The sequence below is a fragment of the Acanthaster planci genome, linkage group LG01 (assembly GCF_054643075.1).
Source record: "Acanthaster planci isolate LZ-2023a linkage group LG01, COTS_SCS, whole genome shotgun sequence".
Classification (NCBI taxonomy): Eukaryota; Metazoa; Echinodermata; class Asteroidea; order Valvatida; family Acanthasteridae; genus Acanthaster; species Acanthaster planci.
The window spans coordinates 34,420,498-34,447,601 of NC_141777.1; the positions used below are offsets into that span (position 1 = coordinate 34,420,498).

The window sequence follows — 27,104 nt, forward strand, 5'->3', positions numbered from 1 at the left end:
TGGCTGAGTTCTGGCAGGTCTTCTCTTATGTTTACTAACAGCTCGATTAGTTTTTCGTGGGTCGGCCCCTGGAATGCCGGGAAAGTACTATACAACCGGCTATCGATGACAGGAAGTGGCAAGCAACGTGGTGGTGTCTATGTACGTTTGAGGGTAAATGCTTAGATAACTGGGCTAAATTCCTCTATTTGAAAAGGAACTTTCATTTCTATGGTATGGAAACTTCCCATTCTCACTGACTTTCTAAGCCATCTTGCTTTTTTGTGGCTGTTCAAATCAAGTCTTCGCTGGTTCACAAACGACCATGAAATGCACGCGTTCAGGTCGAATCATTTCCAACAAAATGAACACTCGCCACCAACATGACTCTCTTCAACTGATGGCGGGTGCTTCTGCTCTGGCATTGAAGTATTTCCCACGGAGAGTTTAATATTACTGGTCGCAAATTGATCAAGATATGCTACAAGCGTGCATGTATTACTTACGCGTCGAGCACTGTGGCGAAGTTGCCGGGCTACAAAAGTGATGGATAGCGGCGATCTTTCCCAGAGTTGATGTATCGTGTTCCCAGTTGTAACTGTGTTATCGTGGGTACGAGAATGGATAGCTGCGGTGGTACTACGCGTTGATTATTGTAGGAGATGTGCTGTGTGGAGGACACTGAAGCATGCATTTGCATGTACCACCATGACAAAGACCCGCAGATTTTTAGACTTCTGGTCGTGCCCCTAGCTATAATGCGCGTGGAACAAGAATCATTATGCTCTGATCACCCTTTCTGCTCATTGTTTGTATAAAACGCTCATTTCTTCTCCCTCCACCAAAGAACCCCCCCCAAAAAAAACTCAGCTCAAGAAATTACACCACAATCAATATTTGTTCTTATGATTCAATATTAAATTTGCTGTTCAAGTGTTTCAATATGTAAACTGTTTGAATTTAGTTTGCAAGAAAGCTTGATTACACATACAAGGCTGGTCCACTTGACTCTTCGGACATTGTATAACCATTGAGGAAGGACGCAGAAGAAGTTGCAACTCTGGCACTTCAAAGTGTTCAGTGATGGTCGCCGCCGAGTCAGATGATTAATAGAAAACATTCCGAAAATGCCTGATTACTGCCTGCATCTCAGCCGGACAAGCGGGGCCAGTAGTATCCTAGCAATACTTATATTTTTGGTTGCAATTAAATACAAATTATTGTTGTGACTAGAAAATAGAGAAACATCCCTAATATCAGATTTACTTTTGCCATCGTAAATAAACTTTTTAAATTTTGACACATAGTTCCATTACCCATGCAAAGTTTATAATTTTTTTCTTCTCCTTCCAATACATCAGTGTTCAAATGTTTGGTAAAATTTGGCTAAGAATGGCCAAAAAGATGTTGACTTTTACTGGAAAGCTTCACATTAAGGAACACTATGCGCTATTTCATCACAGGGAGTGATCGTGAAATCTCATAAAATACTCCTTTGTGTAAATGCCATAATAAAAAATGATTCAAACAAAACACAGAATCTTGTAAACAACCAGGCTATTTAGTCCCAAAAGAGCTCATTAAGGGAAATGACTGCACATATAGATTTAGGGCTCACAGCATGATGCAAGTAACTGCGCAAGCATTAAATTCGATGTTGTCATTAGATCATGTCAACCACCAACAAACGCACGAATATTCATTCTCTTATGCACAAAGTTTTAAGGTTGTAGATTACCAGCGACAAATTGCAGCGGCGATCATAGGGTAAAAAGGGGCTTCGTGGTTGTGAAACAGGTGATGCGTAGCAAGCGTCCACTGCGCTCAGGCTACGGACATACCAGACATACCAGAAAGCGGTAATTGGCCAGATGTTAAAGCCCGGGCAGTTCAAACTCCTTCTGTGTCCTTTCTCTATAGTATAACAAAACAATTGTTTTGTACACCCCGGAGGTGAATGGCACCCTCGGCTTTATCTTGGGCGCTATTTGCTCCCTCAGGTGTACAAAACACCACTGACCCCTGCATTGCAGGCAACAATTGTTAAAGTAAAAGTATAATTTTTGTTTAAGAATGGTTTTTTAATAAATCTGTTCCTGAACAGCGTCAGGTCAAATCTACTGAATCTCGGAGCCCATCGACTGCAAGTGGGTTAGTTTTTGCAGTAGTGTACAGTCTCGTTTTTACGTAAGCTCATGAAAAAAATGCAAGGATCAAGGAGACCTAGGAAAGATATCGCAGGAAGTGAAAGGTTGTCAATGAATTTCTGCTCTTTTTAACCCATCTGCAGGTGACTTTTCCAAAGTATTACTCGAGGAACACAAAGTTAAAATTCTGACATAAGTTGTTTCTTTGAGTGGTTGTATTTGGGAATAATTCTTCTAAAAATAATCGGACTTGAGAGGAAGACTCCGTGTGAAATCCCCATATGCGGACCGCGCAAGGATTCTGGAAGATCGCTGCGTGACTTAGCCTTTACTTTCAGGCTGTATACACGGAGAACGTGTACGTGTGCACGTGTATACCCAGAACTTTGCTTTCCAGGTACATCCCATAACAACACTCTTTGGCTCTTGACACATTCTGACCTGTGCCATCTTTTCTCTCATTTGGACTGAGCGGCACCTCTGTCAGTAACACCGGGTGCTCTGCCAGTGGCACATGTAGCTGGCTATCGAAGGTGTGATGCCAGATCCTGTTCAGCCCGTCCCATCGACCGAACCTCGCTCTATGATATTTTTCAGCGCGACCACGTTCCTCTTTTGAAAGCTTCGTGTCCAGGTGTCCAGGCCAGGTCAATTCCATCTCCGATCATGCCAGTCTGCTTGTCCGCCACAAAAGGTGTCAGTTGTCCCGCCACATTACTCTGCATTGAGACAGCACAGTACGTTTCAGGTTTTAAAGAATAAAGATTTGAATCCTTTCTCTTCCTTGATTAGCAATTAGGATTCGTGACACATTCAGGACATCCGGAAAAATATGGCAAGCTTGCTAGTGGTTATAAAATGCAATACATTGTAATGGTAATGATATGAATGACTGAGACTAGGGTGTCTAGTTGCAAGGCTGTACATGTGTATGCTTTAGGCCTACCTGAAGTTCAGCTTGTGGGTGCCTGGTGGCGTCGATGTGGTGAATGATGTGGTCGCCACTAATTTATCATCACTTACTTCTGATGAGGACGAGAAGAAAATTTCATCCGAGGATATTGCAGAGCCACTCTCTGCTAAAATCTCGTCGACAATGTCCAAAGCCCCGGCCATTTCGCCTCTTGTGGTTTCTGTAAGGACACACCAGGCGCGTCTCCAAGCCATCTCGTCCAATCGGAGCGCTCGAGACGATGTCAAACGGGAGAGAGCGCTATTTGCATTACCGTTGCTGGCATTTGGGTCTTGTGCCAAAGAGGAACGTTGGGAACGTACTGACACTGAAATCATGGGACACTAATGCTCTTTGGTAAAGAACCCGCATGCCACCTGAGCCCAACTGGCACTTCTGGGGCTGAAAGGGTTATTTTAGTTTTGTACTGCAGAAACTCCAAGCATAATGACTTTTCAACACAGGAGGGCGCAATCAAAGTCTAGTTCCCAGATTTATCATACTCCCTCTTCTCCTGTATTGCTATCACGATGCTGACCATCGAATAAGCTACCACAGATATCATGATTCCCCTACTTAAAAAAATCAGGAAAAATACAAGTTTTTCAGGTGTTCAAGACACTCAAATTAAGGCTCACTTCCTCTTTGTTGATTTTTTAAAAAGAATTGACCTTTGTGCTTGCCGCGCGCAGGGACTGGTTGTACTTGGTAGACATCCACCAGGAAAATAAGTTCCAAGAATATTTTAGACAACTGATTGAATGTATTAAAATTATTGTAATGTACAATAATAACCCCCTGGTATTATGTGGTATTTTGGTGACGTATTAATTGAAGCTCACATTACATGTACTATGATTGCGTATGAATACAAACAAGACAGTATAAGAAACAGTGGAAGACTTTCACTGGGCTCGCCACGAAGTTTAAGTTTTAGAGAGACCCGGAAAGCATGGGTAAATTTTGATGTCAGTAGCACCCGTTTTTGTGTAGGCGTAGTCCCATGGCAAATTTGTAGTACAGTCTACATAGAAGCCCCCAGTGAGTACTTCTTGGTTTTGTTTGTGATATTAATGTGTTATGGTGTGCATGGACATTGCCGTTAACTTTGATGTACACTATGTAAGCAACGATACACATGTGTGCTATAGTCGGTGAATGTACATGTACATTGTGTATATAGATACAGTTGGCTCATTGGGAGCTCTCATTATTTGGTTATTTCAGGCAATGTTTTTTTTTTGGGGGGGGGGGTGGAACTCGGGGATCTATGCCTTTAGGCATTTGTTTATCTGACATCACGTGGGCGGTAATGCTCAATGCGTAAGATGTCAGCGACAAATTCACAGCATTCTACGAGGCTCTCCACTTGACGATGGACATTGTATAATGTAGTGAAGAAATTCAACGCGCAACTTGGGAAAATGGAGATTATTTTGAATACCTATAACTGAAAGAAGAATGACTAAAACGCACACTTATTTGCTCTACAACTAAAATGAATGGGATAACTGTTAAAAAAGACACCCCACTATGACTAAATAAAAAAAAAACCGCATTATGAATGCCTGATGATTACAGAGAAGGTTCTTTGTATGAAGTTGGACATAACAGGAAGACTTTATAATTGGACTATAAATTCATAAACAATAAGTCCATATCAATACCCTTGCACCAATTGGAAAATGAATTAACATAAAATAGTGAAAGTCTACCTCCAATTCGAAATCCATATAAATGTCATCAATGAAGTCGTAACGAACAATAGAAGGGAATCGTATAATGACTTAGCAAACTGGACTTGGAGGATTAAACCAGAAATGTGCACTCAAGGAAAAAAACCGTAAAATTCTCATAGTTTTAGGAAGTAGCACCTGCATTGTAAAAATGGTGCAAGTTTTAGATTTTGAGCATTTTAGAGATAAACGTCAATTTGGATCGCGTTCCGGTTGAGTGATTTGGGTGAGCGCCAAAACTGTGTTTGTATATTTTATGCTAATAGTTAAACATGAGTGACTCCCAGATATGCGTTTGACAGTCATGTCCTGAATTCAACCCTTGTCTATACATGGCACCAAAATGACGCTAAACCCTTGTATCCGTGATGTCACGACTGTCACAACCTGAGAGACCGAGTCACTGGCACGCTCCAAGCCGAAAGGAACTGACGGGCAGTGGCCAGGCTGTGCGGGGTCCACCATCGCTCAACGATTATGTGTCTTGGAGAGCGCTACAACACAACGGGTACCTCCGCAGATTGTCCCCGAGCTTGCAGGTCGCGGGTCACGACCGCTGATCATCCCCCAGAAATACAGCAGCAGCTGAGGGCGGCATTGGAGGGTACAGTCCACTAATTCAAGCACCACTGAAAACAGTGTAAAATCAGCACTGTTCAGGGTCCAATAACATGCACACCAACATCCCTGAGATTTTTAAAACACAAATGAAGTTCTTGTCTGGTCATTTATCTTTCAATTTCTTTTCAATTTTTTCTGGGTTAAAACCAATGACATTTTTAATTATTCCCACAAAACAAAATCAAACCCCAAAAAGTGATTTTTCCGAAGCCTGATTGCAGCCATTTTTCAAGTGGCAACCCTCAACTTTCTTGGGCATTTAGGACGATTTTTCAAACGCAGTTTTTAGCCATTCTGCTCTCATATGAAAGCTCAAAGACCCAGGGAGTTGATCCTGGCAAGGATGTACACAATCTCACCAATTTTGGGGCCAAACAACCTCCTTTTTCAAAAGATACTGTGGGTGCACTTTTAATGTTGATGAGCTGGCCGGAAACTCTCACTTGAATTAGTGGTCTGCACCCTGGAGGAAGAAAGGGCTGCTATCCCACAGGACCAGCTGGGACATTACTGTCAATCCATGAGGCGACGAATTACAGCTGTTCTTGAATCAAATGGAGGTCATGTTAAGTAGTATTGAACTGTAAATGCGACTTTTGTGAGCGGTGGTGGTGCCTTTTTTTCCCATGAGTGTACATACATCGCATGTAGCTATTGCCAAAAGCAGACCCCCGTGGAATCAGTTAATTCATCTCCGGATTTCTTCTTTAGTTGATAAGTAGTTAATTTGTCACTGGCTTTTTCATTTATTTTACGGAGTCTGATGCTATCGACACAAAAGTTTAATGTAATAAAGTTTGGTATGTTGAGGAAGCTTTCACAAGTTGGCAGAGAATGATGTTTGCTTGACAACCAGATCTGGTGTAATGTCGCCCACGCTGCGACAGCCTGTGGGATCAAGGGTAGAACAGCATAACATGTCACGTGGAATAAAGGACTAAATACATCACGAAAAATAGTTTATTCTGTAGTCACTATGCCCCAGTTACGAAATCAACAGCACAGAGGAGGCCCACACAACTCGCTGGCTGATTAAACCGAGAAACCCTGTCCTGCTCAAAGAAGTGAAGATGTCATTTAGATAAAGATTAAGATAAGATTCTTACCTGAGAGTGCCATTGCCAAACTGAACTCATCTCTGATCATCTCAAGAACCTTCCTTACTCCTCCTTCTCCCTGTGGAGGGAAAAAAGAAACCTCTTTCGTAGCAAGCAATCTATTATAGCAAGCAATCCATTATCACACCACACGGTTAGTTTTTCGATTTGCCAGGCCATAAACAAGATCAAACTAAACAGATTTTTGTTAATAAATGAAGCTCACGTCGATAATGAGTTGAAGCGAGCGTTTTCAACTTGACTGAAACAAACGTCAAGGCTACATATTTGGGTAGTAAATGAAAAAACATTTCCGCAATTGATAGATTCTAACTACAAAAAATTATAATAAGTAGCGACTGAGAAAAAAGTACCATATGGAAATCAAGCAATGACCATTCACACTCAACCTTTTCCTTACTCACTATACTAGCACGCCAGCTCGTTCGAATTCCTGTTTTCCCCCTTTTTTGTGATGAGATCTAAGAAAAATGATGCTAAAGCTGTTACACGGGGAGGGGGGGTGATAATTCAGGAGACTATTAAACTATATTACCAGCAAGCTTCTTATGGTGGCATTTTGCTTCATTGAACTTGTTTATTAACAGCTATGAGTGTTATTACACTGTTATTGTACTAGACTGCATACATGTATTTGGCACGAGCGGATGAACTAGGGTGTCTCCTGAGTCGACGGTCTGCCTGGAGCCACACTGGTTCTTTGCCTTCAGCCGGCAGCTGTGTCTGCCGGCCTCTTTTCTCTCTGAACCCCTGCTGCCATGTGGGAAGACCTTTTTAGTCAAAGGCTAGGAGAAGGATTTTCAAACCCAGCTACCCCTTTCGTCATAAGTCGCGTTTTTAACGTACTGATAGGGCTTTGAGGAGTTATCTCAGGGTGTCTGTGCGGGTCGCGAGCGTTCTGGCACCTTAAATCTCAGCAAAGGCTGGAGATATTGAAATGGGAAGAGCGCACGGAGGAGCACAGACTGCCAAAGGTACTGCTCTACGGTGAGAGTACAGATTCACCCAGACGGCCAGGCAGACGAATGCTACGCTACAGATGTCATCAAACGCCATCTTAACGCCGCCCCCATTGCAACTGGCGACTGAGAAGGAAAATCTGGCAAGGCACCGTCCCAGATGGCGAGCTGTAACCAAAGATGGCATCAACGCTGCAATCACAGACACTGAGCTACAAAATACCGAAGCCAGACGCTGACGTCACAAACGCCATAACGTGGCGCAGTCGACCCCTAAATTCTCCTGATCCCTTCGATTATGAAGATCTGCCACACACACTGTTATCGTAAACTATACAGTATTCAAAACTCCTTCTCATGGCAGATACCATGCACAAGGTGGTGAGGATGAGCAGCTTTCTGATTCAGCCGTTTTTGGATTTAATTATGATGGTCTCCGGATGGTTGATTCCCAGAGAAAAATGGTACCCAGACGGCTCAGTGGGGTGAGCACATACAGACGGCTTCAGCTTCAAGGTCTTCAAGAAAGCCTTTCCTCTACCTCCTTGACATGCCTGGCAGAATCTGAGAGTAACGTCATCAGCACTCATGTACTGTTTGGCTAAGGAGGTTGGGAAATCAGATATGTTATACGTTAGTGCCAGGACTGCACCCTAAGAAGCAACATTCTCCATAACACTGCCCCATCACCACTCGTCAAACTATTTAGCAGCAAAAGGTGAATGTTAAACGAGTGGGTGGCCATGGACGGTGGACCTCCGTCCAAACGTTTCATTCTTACGCATTTCGTCAATCACAACAGCTGGTGGTGTCTCTTGCATCAAAAAGTTGACTCAACTTAATGAAGACTTACATCATAGGCGAGTCCCCAAAGTACCGGCCGACCGATGAAGACGGCCCTCGCTCCCAGGGCCAGCGCCTTCAACACATCGGTGCCTCTCCGTACTCCTCCGTCAAGATACACCTCGATATTGGAACCACGCACTGCTTCCACTACCTCAGCAAGTGCATCGATCTACATGAATGTTTGAAAAAGCATGTATGCTTAGAGATTTATAGTTTCTCTCAAAATTATTCAAAATCGAGTAACAATTTCAATCGCAGTTCTAATGCATTTTCAAACTGCATGATCAAATTGGATTTTAACATTCCAAGTTCAACTGAACAGGTTGGCATATGAAACGAAAAGTTAAGGAGAGCTAACGATGCACGATGACTGAAGAGGTCAACAGAGCAGGAAATGCTGACGACAGGTCATGGCCAATGGCCCGTTTTAGTAATTATACTTGTCTAGTAACAAATTAGTAATTATTTGCGAATGTGTATATATGGCCGTGGAAGCACCAAGCGTGAGCGTCTCTTGAAATCCACAGGGTTGCAAATTTTGATGTCACTTTTTTACTTCTCACTCTTGTAGCCAGAGGCCAAGTTACAGTGAAAAACACACATGATTTGAAGTAAAAGTTACAACGTTACAAATCATTACAAAAGCAAAATTCGTCGACAAAAGTAATCATTACGATAAGAAAAAAAATACTGCTATACATGAACATCAAACCTGAGTTATTAAAACCGAGGAACACTTATAAAAAAACACACAGAACAACGCGCAAATTGCATGGAAAGAAACACAAACCTTCCTCATTATATGTTAAAAAATAACTTTCAACTTTCTCTCAACAACATGTACTCCGAAATGTTGTACATTTCTCTGAAGAAATCCTCTAAGCTGCTATTTTCTGGTCCAAGTTGATATTTTGGATGACAAAATAAAGACAGTAAAAATTGTTCTCCTCCCGAGCGCACGAGGCCACATGTGATAAAAAAGTTTTCCGTTTATGTTTAAAAATTTGAACACACTTTTGACATGTACTTGTAATATTTTTATCATTTTAATTCTCAAAAATGTTTTCTTGATGTAGATATATATTTTCTGTTTGAACGTGTAACACTTACCGTGGCTAAAGTACCATCCAAATTGCGACCCCCATGGTTGGAGACGATAATCCCGGCAATATCATGCTTCAAGGCCTCCCGAGCATCTTCTCCTGTTAATTTACATTCCATTAGAAGAGACAATGTCGTGTTAAATCAGCCATTTTATGAGTAGAAGGGAGGAACAAGGCTCTCAAGAACAATCACGTCATCCCGTAAGCAGCAAGCTTGAAACAACTTGACCGGCTGTCAGCCTGCAAGTAGCCAACAAGCCGATCGTATATTTCATCAATGGGCAATATTTTCCTCTATTCTGGTTTCTCCACAGACCGCCTATTTGCCTTTACCTGTCAGAATACCCTTCAGTACCACAGGAAGAGAGGTGATGCTGTGCAACAAGTCTATGTCCTTCCAGGTTACACTGTCGTTGGTAATATTTGCTCCAAAACTTGACATATCGACCCCAGGAAAATGAGCTAGCCTGTCAATTAGAAAACAAAATATGAAGGATGGGGATGAAAACTAAAAAGTAGTGCCCGGAAGTCAGGGTATAACTGAATAATTAAGATCTATAAGAAACCGAGTAGATATAATTTAGGCCTATCCTACAATCCCTTTAGCTTTCACTTCAAAGAGGGTTTTTGCCGTCAACTCGTCCCATAATTCTCATGATGATCTTTCTGGATCTTCCCTTTCTACACTGTAAAAACTCGGGTGTTAAAATCAACACGTTTGGGTGTTATCAGATGACCACAGCATAGGGTGTTACTTTAACACAGATGATGTTACTTTGCACACCTATAAGTGTTACAGTGCACTAGAAGGTGTTTTAACACCAAATAACTCCAAAATTTTAACACCAGTGAAAAGTGTTGGTGTAGTCTTCTGATAACACCGCAGGTGCTAAATTTAACAAATTTAAGTCAGGTCACTAATCTGCATTCAGTATCAATTTGTTTGTTCGTTGGTTATCTATTCAAAAGAAACCGGGAGCCCTGTCGAAAACAGTAACAGATCCACCAGTAAAAACGTTCGTGTCGAAGCTTAAGACTTAAGTTTGTTATTTCCATACGTTTCCAAACTTACCCTTTCCCCGGTGGAAGCTTAAGCGACCTCCGACTTGTTCTGCGGGGCACTGAACAATCTATGGTCACAACTAGTGCTCGGTATCCAAGTTTTTCCGCCTTCCTAATGATCGAACGGACGATATCAAAGTCTCGAAATATTTGAAGCTGTACCCAGAGCAGTCCGTTTGGTGACGACGCTGCAGCCACATCTTCCATTGTCGAGGTGGTGCCAGAACTTAGCACCATTCCTGTTCCTGTAGCCTTGGCAGCTGTCAATAAAATCAGACTACATGTACATACATGTACTTTCAACACTAATATTGCAGCCTGTAAATATTTTCAAGCTTTCAGAATAGTTTTCAAATGATCTTATTGGTTGTTATTAGGGTTGTGACTTAACACGGAAAGGAATTTTTTTAAATTTGCTGAGACTTTTCAGCTAGTCTGCTTTAAATTTATTTTAAATGTCAACACAAACATACCGCTTGATGCAATTTTATGGTACAATTGTCAGTTCCATTGAATATTGATAACAATGTTATTTTTTTAAGTATTGGCTTCATATTTCCGTCAAGCCAGCTAGCTTTATTTTGTACAGCGCATTTCGTGAACAAAATTCATAATTCGGAATTCGTCGTAAATCCTAGGTTTCCTTTATTAGATTACGTAAATGTTTCGATTCAGATCAATGGAATGCTCTCATTGGAATTTCAGGAATACCAAAATATCAGAGGGCCTTATTCTGCCGTTTGACTGACCTGTTGCAATACAGGTTTATCGATTTAAATACTGACATTACAGACGGTCCAGTGAGCTCGCGAAGGACTAGGGTATAAATGAAGATAATCAAGTTTGAGGTTTTACAGTACTTTAAATCGGATTCCAACTTATCTCGAATTACAACTTCACCTCATAAGTTGAATATTGAAGTGGCAGGGTTGGTCTAATATTACAGAAAAGGTTAAATCAGCACTTTTTTCCTTGAAAGTCCCTTACAGAGTATATAAGCTTTAACAGATTTAACTGTATTGTTCTAAGAAACCAACTGTCATACAATCAGTATTACGTTACAGTTTTAATGGTGTAACATTTTGTTACCATTAACTCTGAAAGGGGCGTGTTGTTTTGGACCATCTCCCGGTCGGGGGCGGCCCCACACAGCTCAGCTATCCCATGACTGATTTTAAAAAATATTTTCATTGTAAATGGTGAGGGGATTATCATGCGTGACATATGTTTTCCTTGACGTCAACAAGCTTGCGATAGTCAAAAGCCTACAAAACTTTTTTTTTGCTCGGTCAAGATCTAGGGGTATAAAGCGGGCGTCATCTTGAACAGTTATTAATCAGCGAATGTTCAACTAATGTCATAGACGCTTGTCTACAAGCGAGACTAATAAACCATGGTAGTGACCGACAAGGTCGGAGTTTATAATTTCATTTTGCTATACTTATAAAGGACAGGCGTGAAAGGAAGTAAAAGATGAGATATCACTAAAGATAGACTTTCTGCAGAAAATTTCAAAATCAATTCAAAACATTGTGGCGAATTGGACAGCCTTCGTGAGTTGAAGAAGATCGGTTGAGAAGTAATGTCGTCACAAAGGCGTGAGTTTGTGCCGGAAATCAGGGTATAACTGAAATCAAATATTGCCTAGCCGTGAAAATTCCAAAAGAGGGAAGGTGACTGGACATCACACATGACGCTAGTCGGCACCGCTCTTGATACAGATGTATATACTTACAATTAGGCTCTTACCTTTTACATTAAAACGCCGCGTTTTAAAAAGGGTGATATTTTCCCCTCTTCTTGGGTACTACCATTCTAAATGCATTTTCTCTCTTGAGAAGTTCCAAAACTCCTCACAGTTCGTCATTTTTTCTTAACACAAAACACAGTGGGGGTGCATCGCAGTCAAAAAGTTGATATACGCCACGCCCCGGCTATTCTGTTCCACAAATATCGACATCAATGCATTCACCTCTAGCAGTGGCCAGTTCCCCCTCGATGTGAGCAAAGCAATGCGCCGCTGTAGGTGCCACGGCTACCGGGAAAGCAATCTCTTGACCCAGCAAGGTGGTACGCATGTCACGGTGAGAGACATCTCGTAGAACGCGGGGTCTCAGTCTGTATCTGCGGCAGAAAACACACGAGTTTTGTTTGGTTTGTTGGTTTGTTTTTTCTTCAATATTACATCTCCATGTCTTTAAGATTAACCATTTCTTAAATTTTTTCCTGAAGAAAGGGAAATATTATAAAGTTTGATACGGTGCGTCTTAATTTTTCACAAAAGCAATGTTAAAAAATAAACAATCAGCATTGTTCAAGAGACTCTTTCAGTTGGCATGTTTAGATTTCTTCATTTGGTAAATACATTTTTTCGGAGGCCCATAATAGTTTTATACTCTACATAATGGCGTGTACTTTAGCCCTTGACAAGGGCCAGCCTATTGGACTCCCTTCGCCTGACAAGGGCCAGTTAATTGGACTCCCTTCGCATCCTTGGACCTATGCCCCACCCCCAAAGTTTGTGAAAAGCCTCCTATGAGCCCCATTTTTCTTATACGAATTCACTCCCCCGATCTGGTCATTAATTCATCAATGCTTAGGATCGAGTATGAATTTTTTTGCCGCATGCATGGCATCAATAGGCCGCACGCATTCCCTCGTCCAATTACGGACCATTTGTCTTATCTATTCTTATAACAAGTGACTACAGCAACACATTTTACATTTAGGCGATAGCTGAGTACTTTGAGCGCTATTAATAGAAAAATACCAAATCAAAGGTTTAGAGATATTGATTTGTAGCAAGGATACATGAATCAAAACTCTCTTAACTTTACACCTGGAGCACTATGGAATGGAAAATTTGACATGTATTAAGTAGTCATCCAAGTCAACTCCATTTGACAGTTGGCAGTGAAGTTAGAATCTATACACCAAGAATGTACCTTGTACTTGTAACCATTTTCGTGGATTGAAAGGTTTATTCTCTGAATTCAAGCAAATGGGCCACATCCAACCAAAGAAAATTTTCTCTGTTAAATTCATCACGCTTGCTAGGTTCCAATCTATATGCTCCAATTTAAATCTCATCTCTGCTCTTCCGCCTATTTTAAGAAGTTAGAAAAACTGTTATGTATACCGTATTTAGGAAAAGACACATGTCAGGAATCTATCTTTGTCAAACCAAAACTGTCTGAATTCGGCATTTCGAGTAGACGATACAAACTGAACTAGTATAATCTTCTTGGCCGATCTACAATGAAATAAATGTTCTAGAAAACTACAGGAACAAACTGCATAAAATGCGTGCATCTCCTAATTTGTTCGAGCTAAACCTGGTAAGCTATGGCCATTCTTTTTTTGATTTATCCCATGTACCTTCTGCAATTTTCTGCACTCTTTTTTTTTATCTGACACAACATACAAACCAATACATGTGTAGCTTTTATCATTTTTCCAGTGAATTTTGAATGTAGCCACCTCTATTTTCGTTTCTTCTCCACCTTCCGTGTCTCTCGATTGGATGCTGCTGTTGCGCCTGCCGACCTCAAGGAGTGTAAGCATAAATTTAAGAGGTCCTACATTTCAAGGATGCATTCCCTGGCCATGGTGTAACTTAGGCCTACTTTTTTGTCTTTGACACCGATGTGCACACATCTTTTGATCTGTATGCTGATTTGAACAAGTACTTATCCATTGTTGAGTTTATCCCTGCTGCTGACATATATCTCATCAACATATGGACAAGCTATGCTTGAACCTTAGCAATTAGAATTTCATTCAATCTTACTCTTTTGTATGCGTTATGTGAAATAATCTGACGAGACAGATATCATTACGTCGTACAGAACTTAATTCCTCAAATCTTAAGAATCCTACAAAAGCCATAGTTATACTGGGATTTCTTAGAATAAAAAAACCATTACTATCTTGGAACTTATTACAGAGCTCAATGAGCATATCTGAAGTGACATCTTGTTTGGAAGTCTCACGACCGGACTTTTTTTTTCAACTCACGAAGGTTTTTGACGAAAACGTTGTTAGTGAGATCTAAAAACCGTTCATGTCGTGCACACTTGATTCCACGTTGCTAATGAAATGACACGATGCGCTGCGCCTTCCCAAAGCAATTCTGTTAGATAAACCTCTACCTGAATGGGCTGAGCTGGCAAATCCTTGAAGCTGCTCTTGACACAGGGCCAAGGGCCAAAAAGGGGCCGAGTTCCACAGGGAATCACCAAAGTAGGCCTACCTTTTGCCTTATCTTTCTGCATTTTCTTGAGTCTTTTCAAAATTAATCTTGCGGGGAACCAACCAGTTACATTCATCTGACCAATTATGACTAAATGCATATGCCCCCTCCGTCCCCAGATACCACCACCGAGAGCTGAACCTTTTACATTTTGCATTGAGCTTAAATAAAATGTAAACCCGTCTATTAAATTGGGCCCCAGTCTCTATCTAAATACTGTCGTACATACTCTTATGTAATACTAGAAGTGGCCCTCTGAAAGATCCTTAAATTCTTTTGATGCCACCCGTTCTTGTATGGTTATAGAAGTAAGCCAGTGTCCATTATTTGTTGCAGTTGGCTTTAGGGCGTTGGCTTCGTCACAACATGATTGTATTTGTCTGTAGTCATCATTTATTAAATTATTTTGGAAGCCGAGTTTACGTCTTTTGTGTTAGAAATTAGTTCTCTTCGTCTCTTTGCGTCTAAGCCTCAATAATAATACTCAATTCCCGTGTCTGTATTTGTCAATCATCACTATCTAATGTTCTGCTTAAAGGGTCAGCCAAAACACTTTTTTTATCGTGAATGGTGTTATCTACTGTCAACGGGCGCATTCCAACTTTGCTACTGTTTAAATTGTTGTAAGATTTCTGACACTTTTCATTTGAATCTGCTTGAAGCAATCCTCCATGATGCAAATTTGTCATTTAAATCAAAAGAAATTTTTCCCATCCTTTTCATAAATTTTGCATTCGAATATTCAAAATCGAAAAACAATATTCAAATATTCGACAATCGATCGAATATTAGGTTATTCGAATATTCGGCACAGCCTTAAGAGTAAGTGCTTATGGTGGCAAAGCATTACATAATGTAGAACGCAACTACAGTACTACTGAATTAGAAGCTCTTGCAATTGTCGAAGCTGTCAAGAAATATGCGCAGTATCTCCAGGGAGTTAAATTTACTGTAGTGGCTGACCAATCTGCATTTATATGGTAATTTGACAGTAAACATGCTACTGGTCGACAAGCACGCTGGGCCTTAAAGTTGCAGTCATATATTTTTGAAGTTGTACACGTTAAAGGGTGATATTGTCATATCGATGCACCCAGCAGAATTAGTTATGATAGACCACGTTCCGAATGTAACCAATGTCATGTTTCAGATAGTACTGTTCCAACAATAGGCCTAATGGATACCAGTTGGGTAGAAACAGAATTTGATGATACAGCCGATGAAGCTCTGTGTATTAATAAAATCGAGTCATCAAATCCAAGTGTAAATGTTGAAAGGAACTTGAGATATCAGTGTGGAAAAAGGATATAGAGTAATGAGTGTACAGAAAGCGAAGCTCCTCCACTTCCAACTGGAATTGATCTCCAAAAATTTCAAACAAGCACTAACAACAGATGAAATGCTGGTGGGATGCTTATTTTTCTGGAAAAACAGAAGTACCGGAAGATGAAAGAAAGGCTAGAAACCTCATACTACAAGCCGATCAGTATTGTACTAAAGACGGTATACTTTATCATATTTGGAATATTCCATCAAATCGGCACATGCTAGAACGAGATGTGTATCAATTGTATATACCTTTTTTGTAGAGACAGTTCTTGAAAATTGCCATGATAGTGTCCTTGCTGCCCATTTTGGATTTCACAGAACTTAGAACAAAATTTGCCCTCGCTACTTTTGGAAAGGAACGTATAAAGATGTTGATAATTGGGTGCGCAGTTGTAGTTCTTGAGCCCAATGAAAGACTCACAGACACAAAGTTTTTGGCCCCAAAAGTAATTACTTACCATGAAAGTTCCCTGGCCTTTAGAACGAGTAAGTGACCCTGGGACCATTACCTGTTACTATAAATGCTAATCATTATGTTTTCTGTTTTATAGATCACTGTACAAGATGGCCCATTTTGGTTCCATTGAAGAGCTAAGCTGCCCTTAGATGTGAACCTCCTTTTACATTGTGTTTATCCAGAAGAAAACACTAAGAGAGCACATGCATCATTTAGTATCTCAACTTGCAGTTTTTCGAGCTATATCTTAGAGCCACGCAGAACCACAACGCAGTTGGCTTCAGGGCGTTGTTGTAGTTCTTGAGCTGACTTTCTGTGTTGATTCATGGTCAACTTATTTGGTGCAACTTTGATTTTTGAAAAAAAGTCTCAATATTAGTTTGCTTCTTCAAGACGTGTAAGGACTTCTTACCGATGTCACTTTAATTGTATTTTATTTTATTAAAAGGAAGAGTGTATTTATTGATTAAAAAAAAGTTATCTGAAAAACAATTGAAACGAATGTCGGTTTTGTGAAATAAAAACGTTTATTTTAATTTATCACTGATAATTCAGCCTCCAGTGGCGCCCTGGATGAACTGGGATCGTCGAAATTGCTGGATCGTGTGAGAGACCTGTGGCCGGCCAGCCCAACAGACTGTGGGTGATGATGTGACGACTGACGAGATGGATTGCGTGTGACAGTCAAACTCGGTTCAGGCAACTTTAAGAACATTAATGACCCACAACGAAAAAGCTGATACTTTAACTAAAAAATAATATGATTCTGATTATTTTTTTCCTGAGCTAATTCGTGTAGGGGTGGCGTAGTGGCGCTCTTCTACTCTTATGTAACACCAGAAGTGGTCTTTTGAAAATTGATTGTATTTTCTGTAGTCATCATTTATTAAATTATTTTGGAATAGTTTACGTCTCTTGTTTTAGATGTTTAGTTTCTCATCGTCTTTCTAAATACCGAGTCTAAGACTCCATAACAATATTGCCCTTTGTTAGCTTTAGGCACACATGCCAAGGTCATGTCGAGAATATTGTACCTTACACAATTATTGACCCCACTGGGTTGCTACTCGGTGGCGGTCGGGGGCAGCACGGCACACGTGTATCGCCACGCCATTGTCCCCACGGGGCGAGTTGTTTGGGGCTGGTGTACAACAAAATGTGAAAGAAAGAATATGGAAAGGAGAGTTCATAGAATTCAGCCTGTTGCTCAACAAGCTAAATGGAACTTGAGTCGAGTCACTGGCACTACCAATAGTAACTCGAATTCAGTCGATCTGTCGTTAGTGCAGAATGGTGAGAATATTGTTTTGAGACGGGCCAAGCTAAAACAAAAGATTTGGTCGATAGAGTCATGGATAGATGCATTTTGTTAACAGTAGTATCTACCTACAAGCAAAACAGAATATGCATTGCATCTACTAAAATACTGTAGTATCATACGCTCAGCAGCAAACAAGTATATATGTATAGGCCTATGGGTCTTGGCTGGCGTGATAATGACTCTGAGTTTCGGTATAGGATGTCCAGTGGCAATATGCCCTGGGAAGCAATTGACGGCGAACTATGGCTGTTGTATGTTGCTGGAGGCGGACAAGTTCGGGACAACTCAAAGCCAATAGCACATTGGGGGAGTCAAGTCGGCATTTGAAGGTTTAACCAATATCAGCCAAAAAGAATACAGAGTGTCAAAGGGGGATACGGGCAAACTAAACAGCCCGAGCACTGTTTCGAGTTCAATTTCAAAGGGGCATGCAGCATTTGTTGAGCACCCGGCCACGGCAAAGTCTCATGCTCAAACAGCAACTAAAACGCACAGAAGCAAATCCAAACTGCTGGATAGCCAGCACTACAAAAAAGGACAGTAAAAGAGGAAGATGAATGTCCAGTCATCCTGCTAGGCAGAAGCTAAGCAAAAATATAGGGCCACTTCCAAGTTTATCCCTGCCAAAGTAAACGTCTAGTGCGTCAATCAACAAGCACAATCTACCCCCCCTCCTTCGATTGTATCCAGAGAAGCAGGTAGCGCAGTGTTTAGCCAAGGGTTTCAGTACAAGTTTTGAACTTAGTTATATGGGGCCACGATTACCGGTGGAATTTCCCAACTGGAAGTCAGTATTGTCCAACACGGCTATAGCCCTACGAAAGATCAATGAAGAGGTGGCGTTAGGCAGGATCGTAGCGCCGTTCAGGAGCCGTCCCCTGGATAATCTAAGGATAAACCCAATCCGGTTTAGTGCCAAAACAGAGAAATTCCACATGATTCAGCATCTCTCCTATTCTCAGGGATACTCAATCAACGACTTCCTAGATAAAGATGACTGCATTGTTGAATATAGCAAACTTGATCGGACGCAGTAGAACTGATGTCCAAATTGGGTCAAGACACATTGCTAGCAAAGCAGACACCAAGTCCAATTTTGGCTTATTACCAGTCCCCCCCCGGACTTCGAGTTGTTAGACTCAAATCAATGTGACCTAGTACGTTGATAAATGTTTATCTACATGTATGGGTGCGTGTTGCGCACCGGCCTACTTTGAGAATTTTACTACATTTGTAGAGTTACACCGGGGATTATTCATTTAATACATGGACGACTTTCTATGTGTAGGCAGAAGGGATAACGAGGCTGGCTCATGCACGTTGCTGTTGTTGGAACTCAAAGCCATCTACGAGTTCCTCGGTATCCCGCTGACGCCACAGAAGTCCGAAGGGCCAGTGTCAAAACCGACTTATTTGGGGCTAGAACTTGATACCGTCCGCATGCAAACTCGATTAACGCCGGGGAGATGAGAGATGTCAAACAGAAGATAAATAAAAGAGCAAGGAATAGGGACTCTTAAGCAGTCTAGGAGGTGCAATTGGTAATCGGTTCCTTGACATTTATCTGTCGTGCAGTCAAACCAGGTAGGGCCTTTCTAAGGCGGCTTATAGACATGCTTAAAGGACGGTTAGAACTAACAAGTACAACTGTCAGAAGGCGCCACGGCAGACCTGAGAATGTGGTTGAAGTTCCTAGAATCCATTAACGGGACAACAATAAACAGCTGGGCAACTAATCACGAAATTGAGTTGTTTACCGATGCAAGTGCGAGTACTGGCTATGGCGGCTTCCTTCAAGGGAAAAGGGTCAATGGTAGATTGCATATTCCACGGCGTCGAAAGGGTTGCGGTGCGCAAAGATCATGTTTACATGTTTGCGGCATAACATCTCTTTTAAGGCAACGCAATTGGGGAAGAAGGAAACTGCCATTGCTGATACATTGTTTCGTTTACAGCTGCACATTTTCAAACGTGCTGCAGCACACGCCGAAACAGAGCCGCCCCCTTTACCCGAATGGCTATGGGAGATATAGCACAAGAAACCCACAGGCTGTTGTCGGGGTCATTGGTACGTACCAGGCAATTTAGGTGCATATCGGCGAGCAGGATTTTCGTCTCCAATCTAAACTAGACCCCGTCTGGCTTACCACAACACATCTACAGCACACCATCTCATCTATTGCAGCTCTCTCCTTGTAGGGCATGGCTTCGTCCTCTTTTGGCTTGCATGTGTCGGCTCTGGCCCCGTTACACAAAAGCCATAATTGGATGACCCGACTCAACTTTTTTAGTCTAACGAATGTTAGAAGGTCACAGGAGAAACAAGAGGGCACCGGATACCAGGCGCCCCATCATATGGTTGATCGTAAAACAAATCGTGCCCACTTTGCAAGCAGTGTAATCCACTGCTTTCGAAGCAAAGCTATTCCGAGCTGCGTTCTTGTTAGCGTATTTTGGCTTTTTGAGGGTAGGAGAATTCATCGTCACAGCAAAAAAGGGGTGGGCCAACAGACCGAGTGTTGGCCATTACAAACATTAAAAAGTAGCTGGACAACTGGCCCCACCTTGTTAGTTTGTATTCGTTATTCCAAAACCGATCAACAAGGGCGGTCAACAACCCTTCGTATCCCAACATGTCTAGCGGGGCCATGCCCTGTGCAGGCCGTAAGGGAATTTTATTAGCATACGACCAGCAACCTTTAGTACTTTACTTTGCCATGCATACTGTCAACCCCTCACACGGTATCAGTTCAAGGCATTATTGCAAAAAGCTTTGCGCCAGGCGGGATTGTCAACTCATCAATTTTATAGTGGGACATTGGTGCTGCCACCACAGAAGCTATGAATGGTGCCTCAGCAGAAGACATTCGGAAAACAGGTACAGTACTGCTTTCATGTCATATATAAGGCAGTAATGCTGCAAAACAACGGTAATGAACGCCAAAGAGAAGCCCAACTAAGGAATGTTATGAGCAGTGGGTTTATAATGTTACATGTGCTGTGTTTATATGGCTCACAAGGTGTTAGGCTATTATCCACACAGAGCGAGCACACAAATATGGTTGTTGATTGGTGACAGCATTATTCGCCAGGCCAAAGACAGAGTAGACACAACAAGCACAGCGGATCTGGGCACAACCAGCGCAGAGATCCTCTGGCTTGGGAAAGGTGGGGCACTTCTTCAAGACTTGGCCCACCGGCTGAAGTGGCTCCTGCAGACACATGCCTCTCATGGTTGATAATCCACCTTGGCTCAAATGATATTGGCCGATTTGAAGCAAGATTGTACCGAGGATGGCTGCAGGGGAATTTCTCCCAAAAAGCACTTGATGGACTTAAAAAACCAATGAACTCTTTTGCAAGACGCCGTCTGAACAAGCTAATGAACACATCTTTCATTCCCTACCCAGCGATCACAGTGTTGCAGAAACGGCTGTTCCTTATTAAGGACGGCGTTCGCTTATTCCATGAGGGGTCGGACATTCTAATCAAAGACTTCAGAGTAGCTATCAAAGTCGATGACAATACCGAAAAGGTGATTTCCGAAGAATCTACATTGTGAGTTGTCTCCGTTACCTCGGATAATATCACCAAGTCTGATGATACTGGTTTTGCCTGATACCCAAGCTGTAGCCAAGAATAGTACACTCGTAGTTGAAAACAAACCAAAACACCCCCCAAAAAATTACTAATTAGCACTTGATGGAGTGAGTAGAAATTGTATTTCGGAGTGACATGTATACCTATAAACATGTAAGGTGTGGTTATGGTACAACATGTGCAAATAGTGTTATCTGTCAATTAAGATGTACAGACAGTGGTTATGGGGGCAGGACTCAAGACAGCTCTTATGGAAGAAGGTTAATGTCCAAGGCGGATAGGACAGACCAAACTGAGTAAACGTTGAGTACCAAAGTGTAAAACGAGACATGTACAACTAATTACTCCAGTATTCAAAGTAATGCTGGTTCGTGTACGTGGTTAATGCCGATGACCATGCTCAGGAAGTCTAGGAGATGGCTAGCTAGATTGAAAAAAGGTTGCCCCATGTGTTTGCGTTTTGACCAAGTATAGGTATACACGCACTCCTTCAGTGCTAAGCTATCATTGTTTTGAGTGTTAACCTAGTCAGGTGTATGTATGCTTTTAGTTCTGATGGCTCGCCGTGGTGAACCAAAGAAATGGGAAGTGTTACAGCCCACCAAAAAAAAATGGATGAGCGACAATCACCGGGGGTGCTGGCACGTGCCCGCTGCTCATAGTTGAGCCTCCCTCCATTTGCTCTTGTTTGTGCTGGTGAACACATGTCAAATTGAAATTGAAAGGATATCAGAGAGACAAGTGCACATTGTCGATAGCTATACAACTTCTTTGTTTCAAGCCAGTGGTTTGAACCTTGCATTGGCAAGGAACTGTACTTGTTTGCATATGCCGGGGTGATGCTTGTTAAACTTATAATGTGTATCGCTGAATGCACGAAGTATCTGTAATAAAATTTATGATATAAATTGTATTATTGAAAATCCTGATGTAATCTGTATCACAGAATCTCACCTCAGTATGGAAATTTGTTTTAGTGAACTTTTTCCTGATAAATTATTATACGGTCATTAGAAAGGACAAAAATAGATACGGGTGGTGGCGTTCTGATTGCCTGGAAAATTACTTTATCCACCCACCACCGCCCAGACCTATATACTGATTGTAAGGTTTTGTGGTGTGAAGTTATCTGTAAGAATACCACCACATTTATCGGTGTTTAATACACACCACCTGAGACCGACTTATTCATTCTGAATCACTGAATTATACAAATCCCTGTTAACACTAAGTAAGGGTGGGATGAAGCAGAGATACATTATTCTAACTGGTGATCTTAACATGCCTAAAATTCGATGGGATGAAGGTTACCCAGTGGAGTTCAGTAACAACGAACTATTTGTGTCCATTGTAGAGCAATTTAATCTATTCCAGCATGTTAACGAGCCAAGGTTTCTGAAACAAGTAAAAATATACTTGATCTCCTACTCACATCAAGTCCTGGAAATATTACTGATGTCCATGTAATCCCAGGAGTATAAAGCGACCATGACGCCATTATATGGGCTGTGTAGTGCGCTCCCAGACGTGTGAGAAGAGAAAACAGAAAAATCTATCTACATGTATATTATAAAACAAATTTTGAGGATTGGAGGAAGACCCTCCAGGAAAGACAAGGAGAACTCATGAACATTACTGACGTAGAGAAGTCCTGAGAAACATGGAAGAACATACTTAAGGATGTTGTGGAAGATTAAGTTCCTTGCAAATTTATTTAGACTACCAATAGGAAGCCATGGATTACCAGCGAAATTAGATCATTTAAAGTGGCCAGAAGGTCTAATAGCTCCTCCCAGTGGGATAAATACAAATTTATCCGGCGTGACATAAAATCAGAAGTCCGACAAAGACTTGCTAACTATGGTCAAGAAGTTGTGTCAAATATTGATGATAACCCTAAGAGGTTTTGTAATTATGTTAAGAGTCGTAGAAGCTATCATAATTCTATTGAGTGCATTAATGTAGATGGGGTCACTGTTCTAATCCTCAACTTATTGCGGAGGCCTTGAATGCACAGTTTAATTCTGTATTTAACACCAAACAGCAATCCGATTACCCCTTACCAAAAGAAGTGTTGTCAGGTATTGAGCAGTTGAGTGATATTAAGTGTAGTGCCTCAGACGTCCTTCAAATAATGAACCACCTTGATATTAATAAATCTCCTGGGCCTGACGGTATTGCCTCCATAATTCTGAGAGAAGCCGCTGATCTCCTTGCTCACTCCCTAGCGAAGTTATTCAACGCTTCTTAGGAATCTGGTGTTACTCCCTTAGACTGGCGACTAGCAAATGTTGTACCCTTACGTAGAAAGGGTAAGAAAGATGACGCCTGCCATTAAAGGCCCATCTGTCTTACCTCTGTTTTCTGTAAAATTCTCTAGCGTATCATTTATGACAGGGTTACCACTCACTTAAACAAATACGAGGTACTGAACGACAATCAGCATGGCTTCAGAGAAAAATGGTCTTGTGAAACACACCTTTTGGACACTGTGCATGACTGGAGCAGTTATTTGGACTCTGGGCATGGTGTTGATGTTATTTTCCTCGACTTTGTTAAGGCCTTTGACCGAGTTCACCAGAGTCTCCTCTGCCAGAAGCTTAATATGTTTAACATCGGTGAGAAAAATTTGGATTGGATAATGAATTTTTTAACTAATAGATCTCAGAGAGTGATAGTAGACGGTAAAACTTCTGGATGGAACAAAGTCCTGTCTGGTGTACTACAGGGCACCACTCTTGAGCCGACGCTTTTTTATGTTTTATTAATGACATATATAATAATATTAAATCGATTATTCGCTTATTTGCAGACGACTGTGTATTGTATCGTACAGTAAAATTCCCTGAAGGTCGTGGTAGATTACAACATGATCTGAATTTATTCTATGATTGGTCGCAAGGGTGGATGCTCGGGTTTAACGTGAATAAATGTAAGGTTATGAACATTTCCAGAAGAACTCGCCGATATAATAATAATTATATAAACGACGTTAAATTGCAGAAAACAACGTCTGAGAAATACTAAGGTATTACTATAAATTGTAAGGTAAGTTGGGCCGACCACTGCCAAGAAACGTACACCAAATGCACTAGAACAATTGGTTTTGCTAAGCGTACATTAAAAAATTGCTCTGATGAAGTCTTCAGTAAACTTTACCTTTCTCTTGAGCGTTCAGTGACGGATTATTGTTGCCCCGTCTGGGACCCATACAGGTCCACCCACACAAACCCAGCTGAGCGCATTCAAAATAGATTCGTGCGGTTTATTTGTAGAGACTGGCAAACCAGTTACTCCATACTTCTATCATGTCTTGGGGGACATCCTTGGAAACAAGGAGAACATATTTTCGTCTCCTCATGTGGTATAAAATTAACATCAACTTAATGTCTTAACATCAACTCTTTGATGAAATTTCAGCCCGCTGCAAGAATTGGTCGCAATGACAACAGCTTAAAACTACAGGTTCCCTTTGCCAGAACGGATATATTGAAATATTCTTTTTATCTGCGTACAGCCAACGATTGGAATATACAGACTATGTTGTCCAGAGCCCTTCCCTATATATCTTTAAGCATACTCTCAAGAACCATTTATTTTAAATTCCATGCACTTATATGCTCTGTGTCGTTTTTATTTTTCTTGTGTTTTTCTGTATTTTCACTTGTCTATTTTATACTCCGTTTACTTTATTGTACTTAAATTCTGTGTTTTTTATTTGATTATTTCTTTTGCGTATTGTGCATCAAATTTTAATTATTCCTGCTTGTTTGTTCAATTAGTGCTATTGTTCACGCTCTTTTATCCCATATATTTTTGTGTGTTTGTTTTCTTATTGTTTTTATTCTTACCCGGGGAGTGAATCTTAGTTTTGGACGTCGATGTCTTTTTCACAACCCTAAACTTTGTTTGAAATAAATAAATATAAATATAATATAAACCACAACTGTTTGTCTGTACCGAGTAAAATAAATTCTTGCCAAGTTAGCACATGAGGCGTGACAGAGTCTTTTCACAACACGGTTTGCCCTCTTTGTGGCAAAGCACTCTTGTGAAAAGGCACGACCTCGGCATATCAAGCTCCGGCCATGACCTGGGCATATCAAGCTCCAGAACAGAGCCAGGGTTTCGTTGTGGCTCATGTGGCCAGAAAGCTGAAGGTCACACTCTTAAGTAGGCGAGCACGGCGGGAATGTTTACCGTGCAAACAGCCATTTTTTGGTTCAGTTATGGCTCGACACTGACAAGATTCCACCTCCCACCCCAGTTCCAACTTTGGGTTTTTGGGGGGAGGGGTGCATTGTACACGCATTAGCGGCAAAAAGGGTTAGGTGGCGGAATGGGAGGTGGAATTTCTTGTCCGGCTGCATTGGAAAGCAGTCAGGATGGTTTAAGCCCACGGAGGAGAGGTGGCATTAGCCAGTCTGTCGAGTTTTGGGGGTGGGTCAGCGCCAACGGATGAGCGACCATCACTGGGGGTGCTTGCACGTGCCCGCTGCTCGTGGTTGAGCCTGCCTCCATGGGCTCTTGTTTGTGCTGATGAGCACGTTGTCAAATTTAAGTTGAAAGGATATCAGTGAGACAAGTGCACAAGGTCAATAGCTATATAACTTCGTTTCAAGGCATGCAGTTGTCTTGAATCTTGCATTGGCAATAAAGGAATTGTACTTGTTTCTATGTACGAATGATGTTTGTTAAGCCATAATTGTTTGTCTGTGCCGAACGAAATAAATTCTTGCCGAGTTACCATAGTGCAGACTACAAGGGCACGTGACTCTTTTCACAAGGTCTATTCATGACTGTGCAACCCTGTGGAACAAAACCAGTGACCGGTAAGATGCTGCCGTGCTTAACCTGTATGGAGAGGGTCCAGTCGACTGGCTTTACACTTGTAGTTGGGGCAAGGTACATGTACATGTACATACGAATCTACATACATTTACGCGTATATATCTGCATTAAACATACCTTTGGAAAGCGACCTCATTGTCCCGAAGAGTCTGTTCTGGATGGGAACCGCTTCTGTAATACTTGTAGACAGGTTCAGGAAAAGATTTACGGGCGAACGGTTCAAAATCTTTCAGACACATTGGCTGCGACAAGCCTGCCATTTTCTCTATTCTTGTTCTTGACAACTGACCCCAGTCGAAAAGCAGTGACGCTGCAGAAACGTAAACACTAACATATACATGTATGTTGATTGTGGATGCGTCGACACATGCACTAGTGGACCGTTCGGAGGTTACGACCGCAAGATATGAGGTTTGCTACCAAAATTGGACGGAGCACTCTGATTGGCTAACCCACTAACGCTGGTAGTTCTGGTCTTGCACCCCGGCCTTGCAGCTCTTACTGGAGCTTACCATGTACCATGAGATCACAGGAGGTACCACTGAGCAGACGGGACACAAAACTTTCACCGAGCTCAGCTAGCTAAGAGTAACATTTCCATTTGTCCGACTAGCGATTGAACATGTGTTGGAAGAATTCTACTGAAGTGTGTAAGACTCACTGAAAGCAAAGCGCTTGGTCTATAGGATTAAGCACTTATCCCCATTCCAGATTCCCTGCAGGAGACCCAAAGCGGTTACAGATTTTAGATGCAAAGAATCAAACGTAATA

General features: G+C 41.5%; 1 protein-coding gene across 2 annotated transcripts; it reads right to left on the bottom strand.

The window, feature by feature from the left end:
• Positions 1–4,325: 4,325 nt before the first annotated feature.
• On the bottom strand, positions 4,326–26,851 carry LOC110979621 (2-Hydroxyacid oxidase 1-like). 2 transcript variants are annotated; one of them, XM_087146777.1, is made up of 8 exons: positions 26,451–26,851; positions 12,496–12,647; positions 10,534–10,783; positions 9,795–9,928; positions 9,469–9,560; positions 8,366–8,527; positions 6,542–6,611; positions 4,326–6,323 (listed from the first exon to the last, which is right to left on the bottom strand). In XM_087146777.1, the coding sequence occupies exons 1-8, from the start codon at positions 26,591–26,593 to the stop codon at positions 6,253–6,255; spliced, it is 1,074 nt and encodes a 357-aa protein (XP_087002903.1). In that variant the 5' UTR covers positions 26,594–26,851; the 3' UTR covers positions 4,326–6,252. The 2 variants fall into 2 exon arrangements, with proteins under 2 accessions (XP_087002903.1, XP_087002909.1); XM_087146783.1 differs by lacking the exon at positions 26,451–26,851 and adding an exon at positions 22,915–23,054.
• Positions 26,852–27,104: the final 253 nt, after the last annotated feature.

What these genes read in the sequence shown, in the direction of transcription:
- LOC110979621 (XM_087146777.1), bottom strand. Translation starts at nt 26,593, where the DNA reads ATGGCAGGCTTGTCGCAGCCAATGTGTCTGAAAGATTTTGAACCGTTC. An exon ending in GGAACTGGCCACTGCTAGAG is followed by an intron (nt 10,784 to 12,495) that starts GTGAATGCATTG and finishes TTTTATTGACAG; the next exon opens with CTGCCAAGGCTACAGGAACA. An exon ending in TTTGGCAATGGCACTCTCAG is followed by an intron (nt 6,324 to 6,541) that starts GTAAGAATCTTA and finishes TTGATCCCACAG; the next exon opens with GCTGTCGCAGCGTGGGCGAC.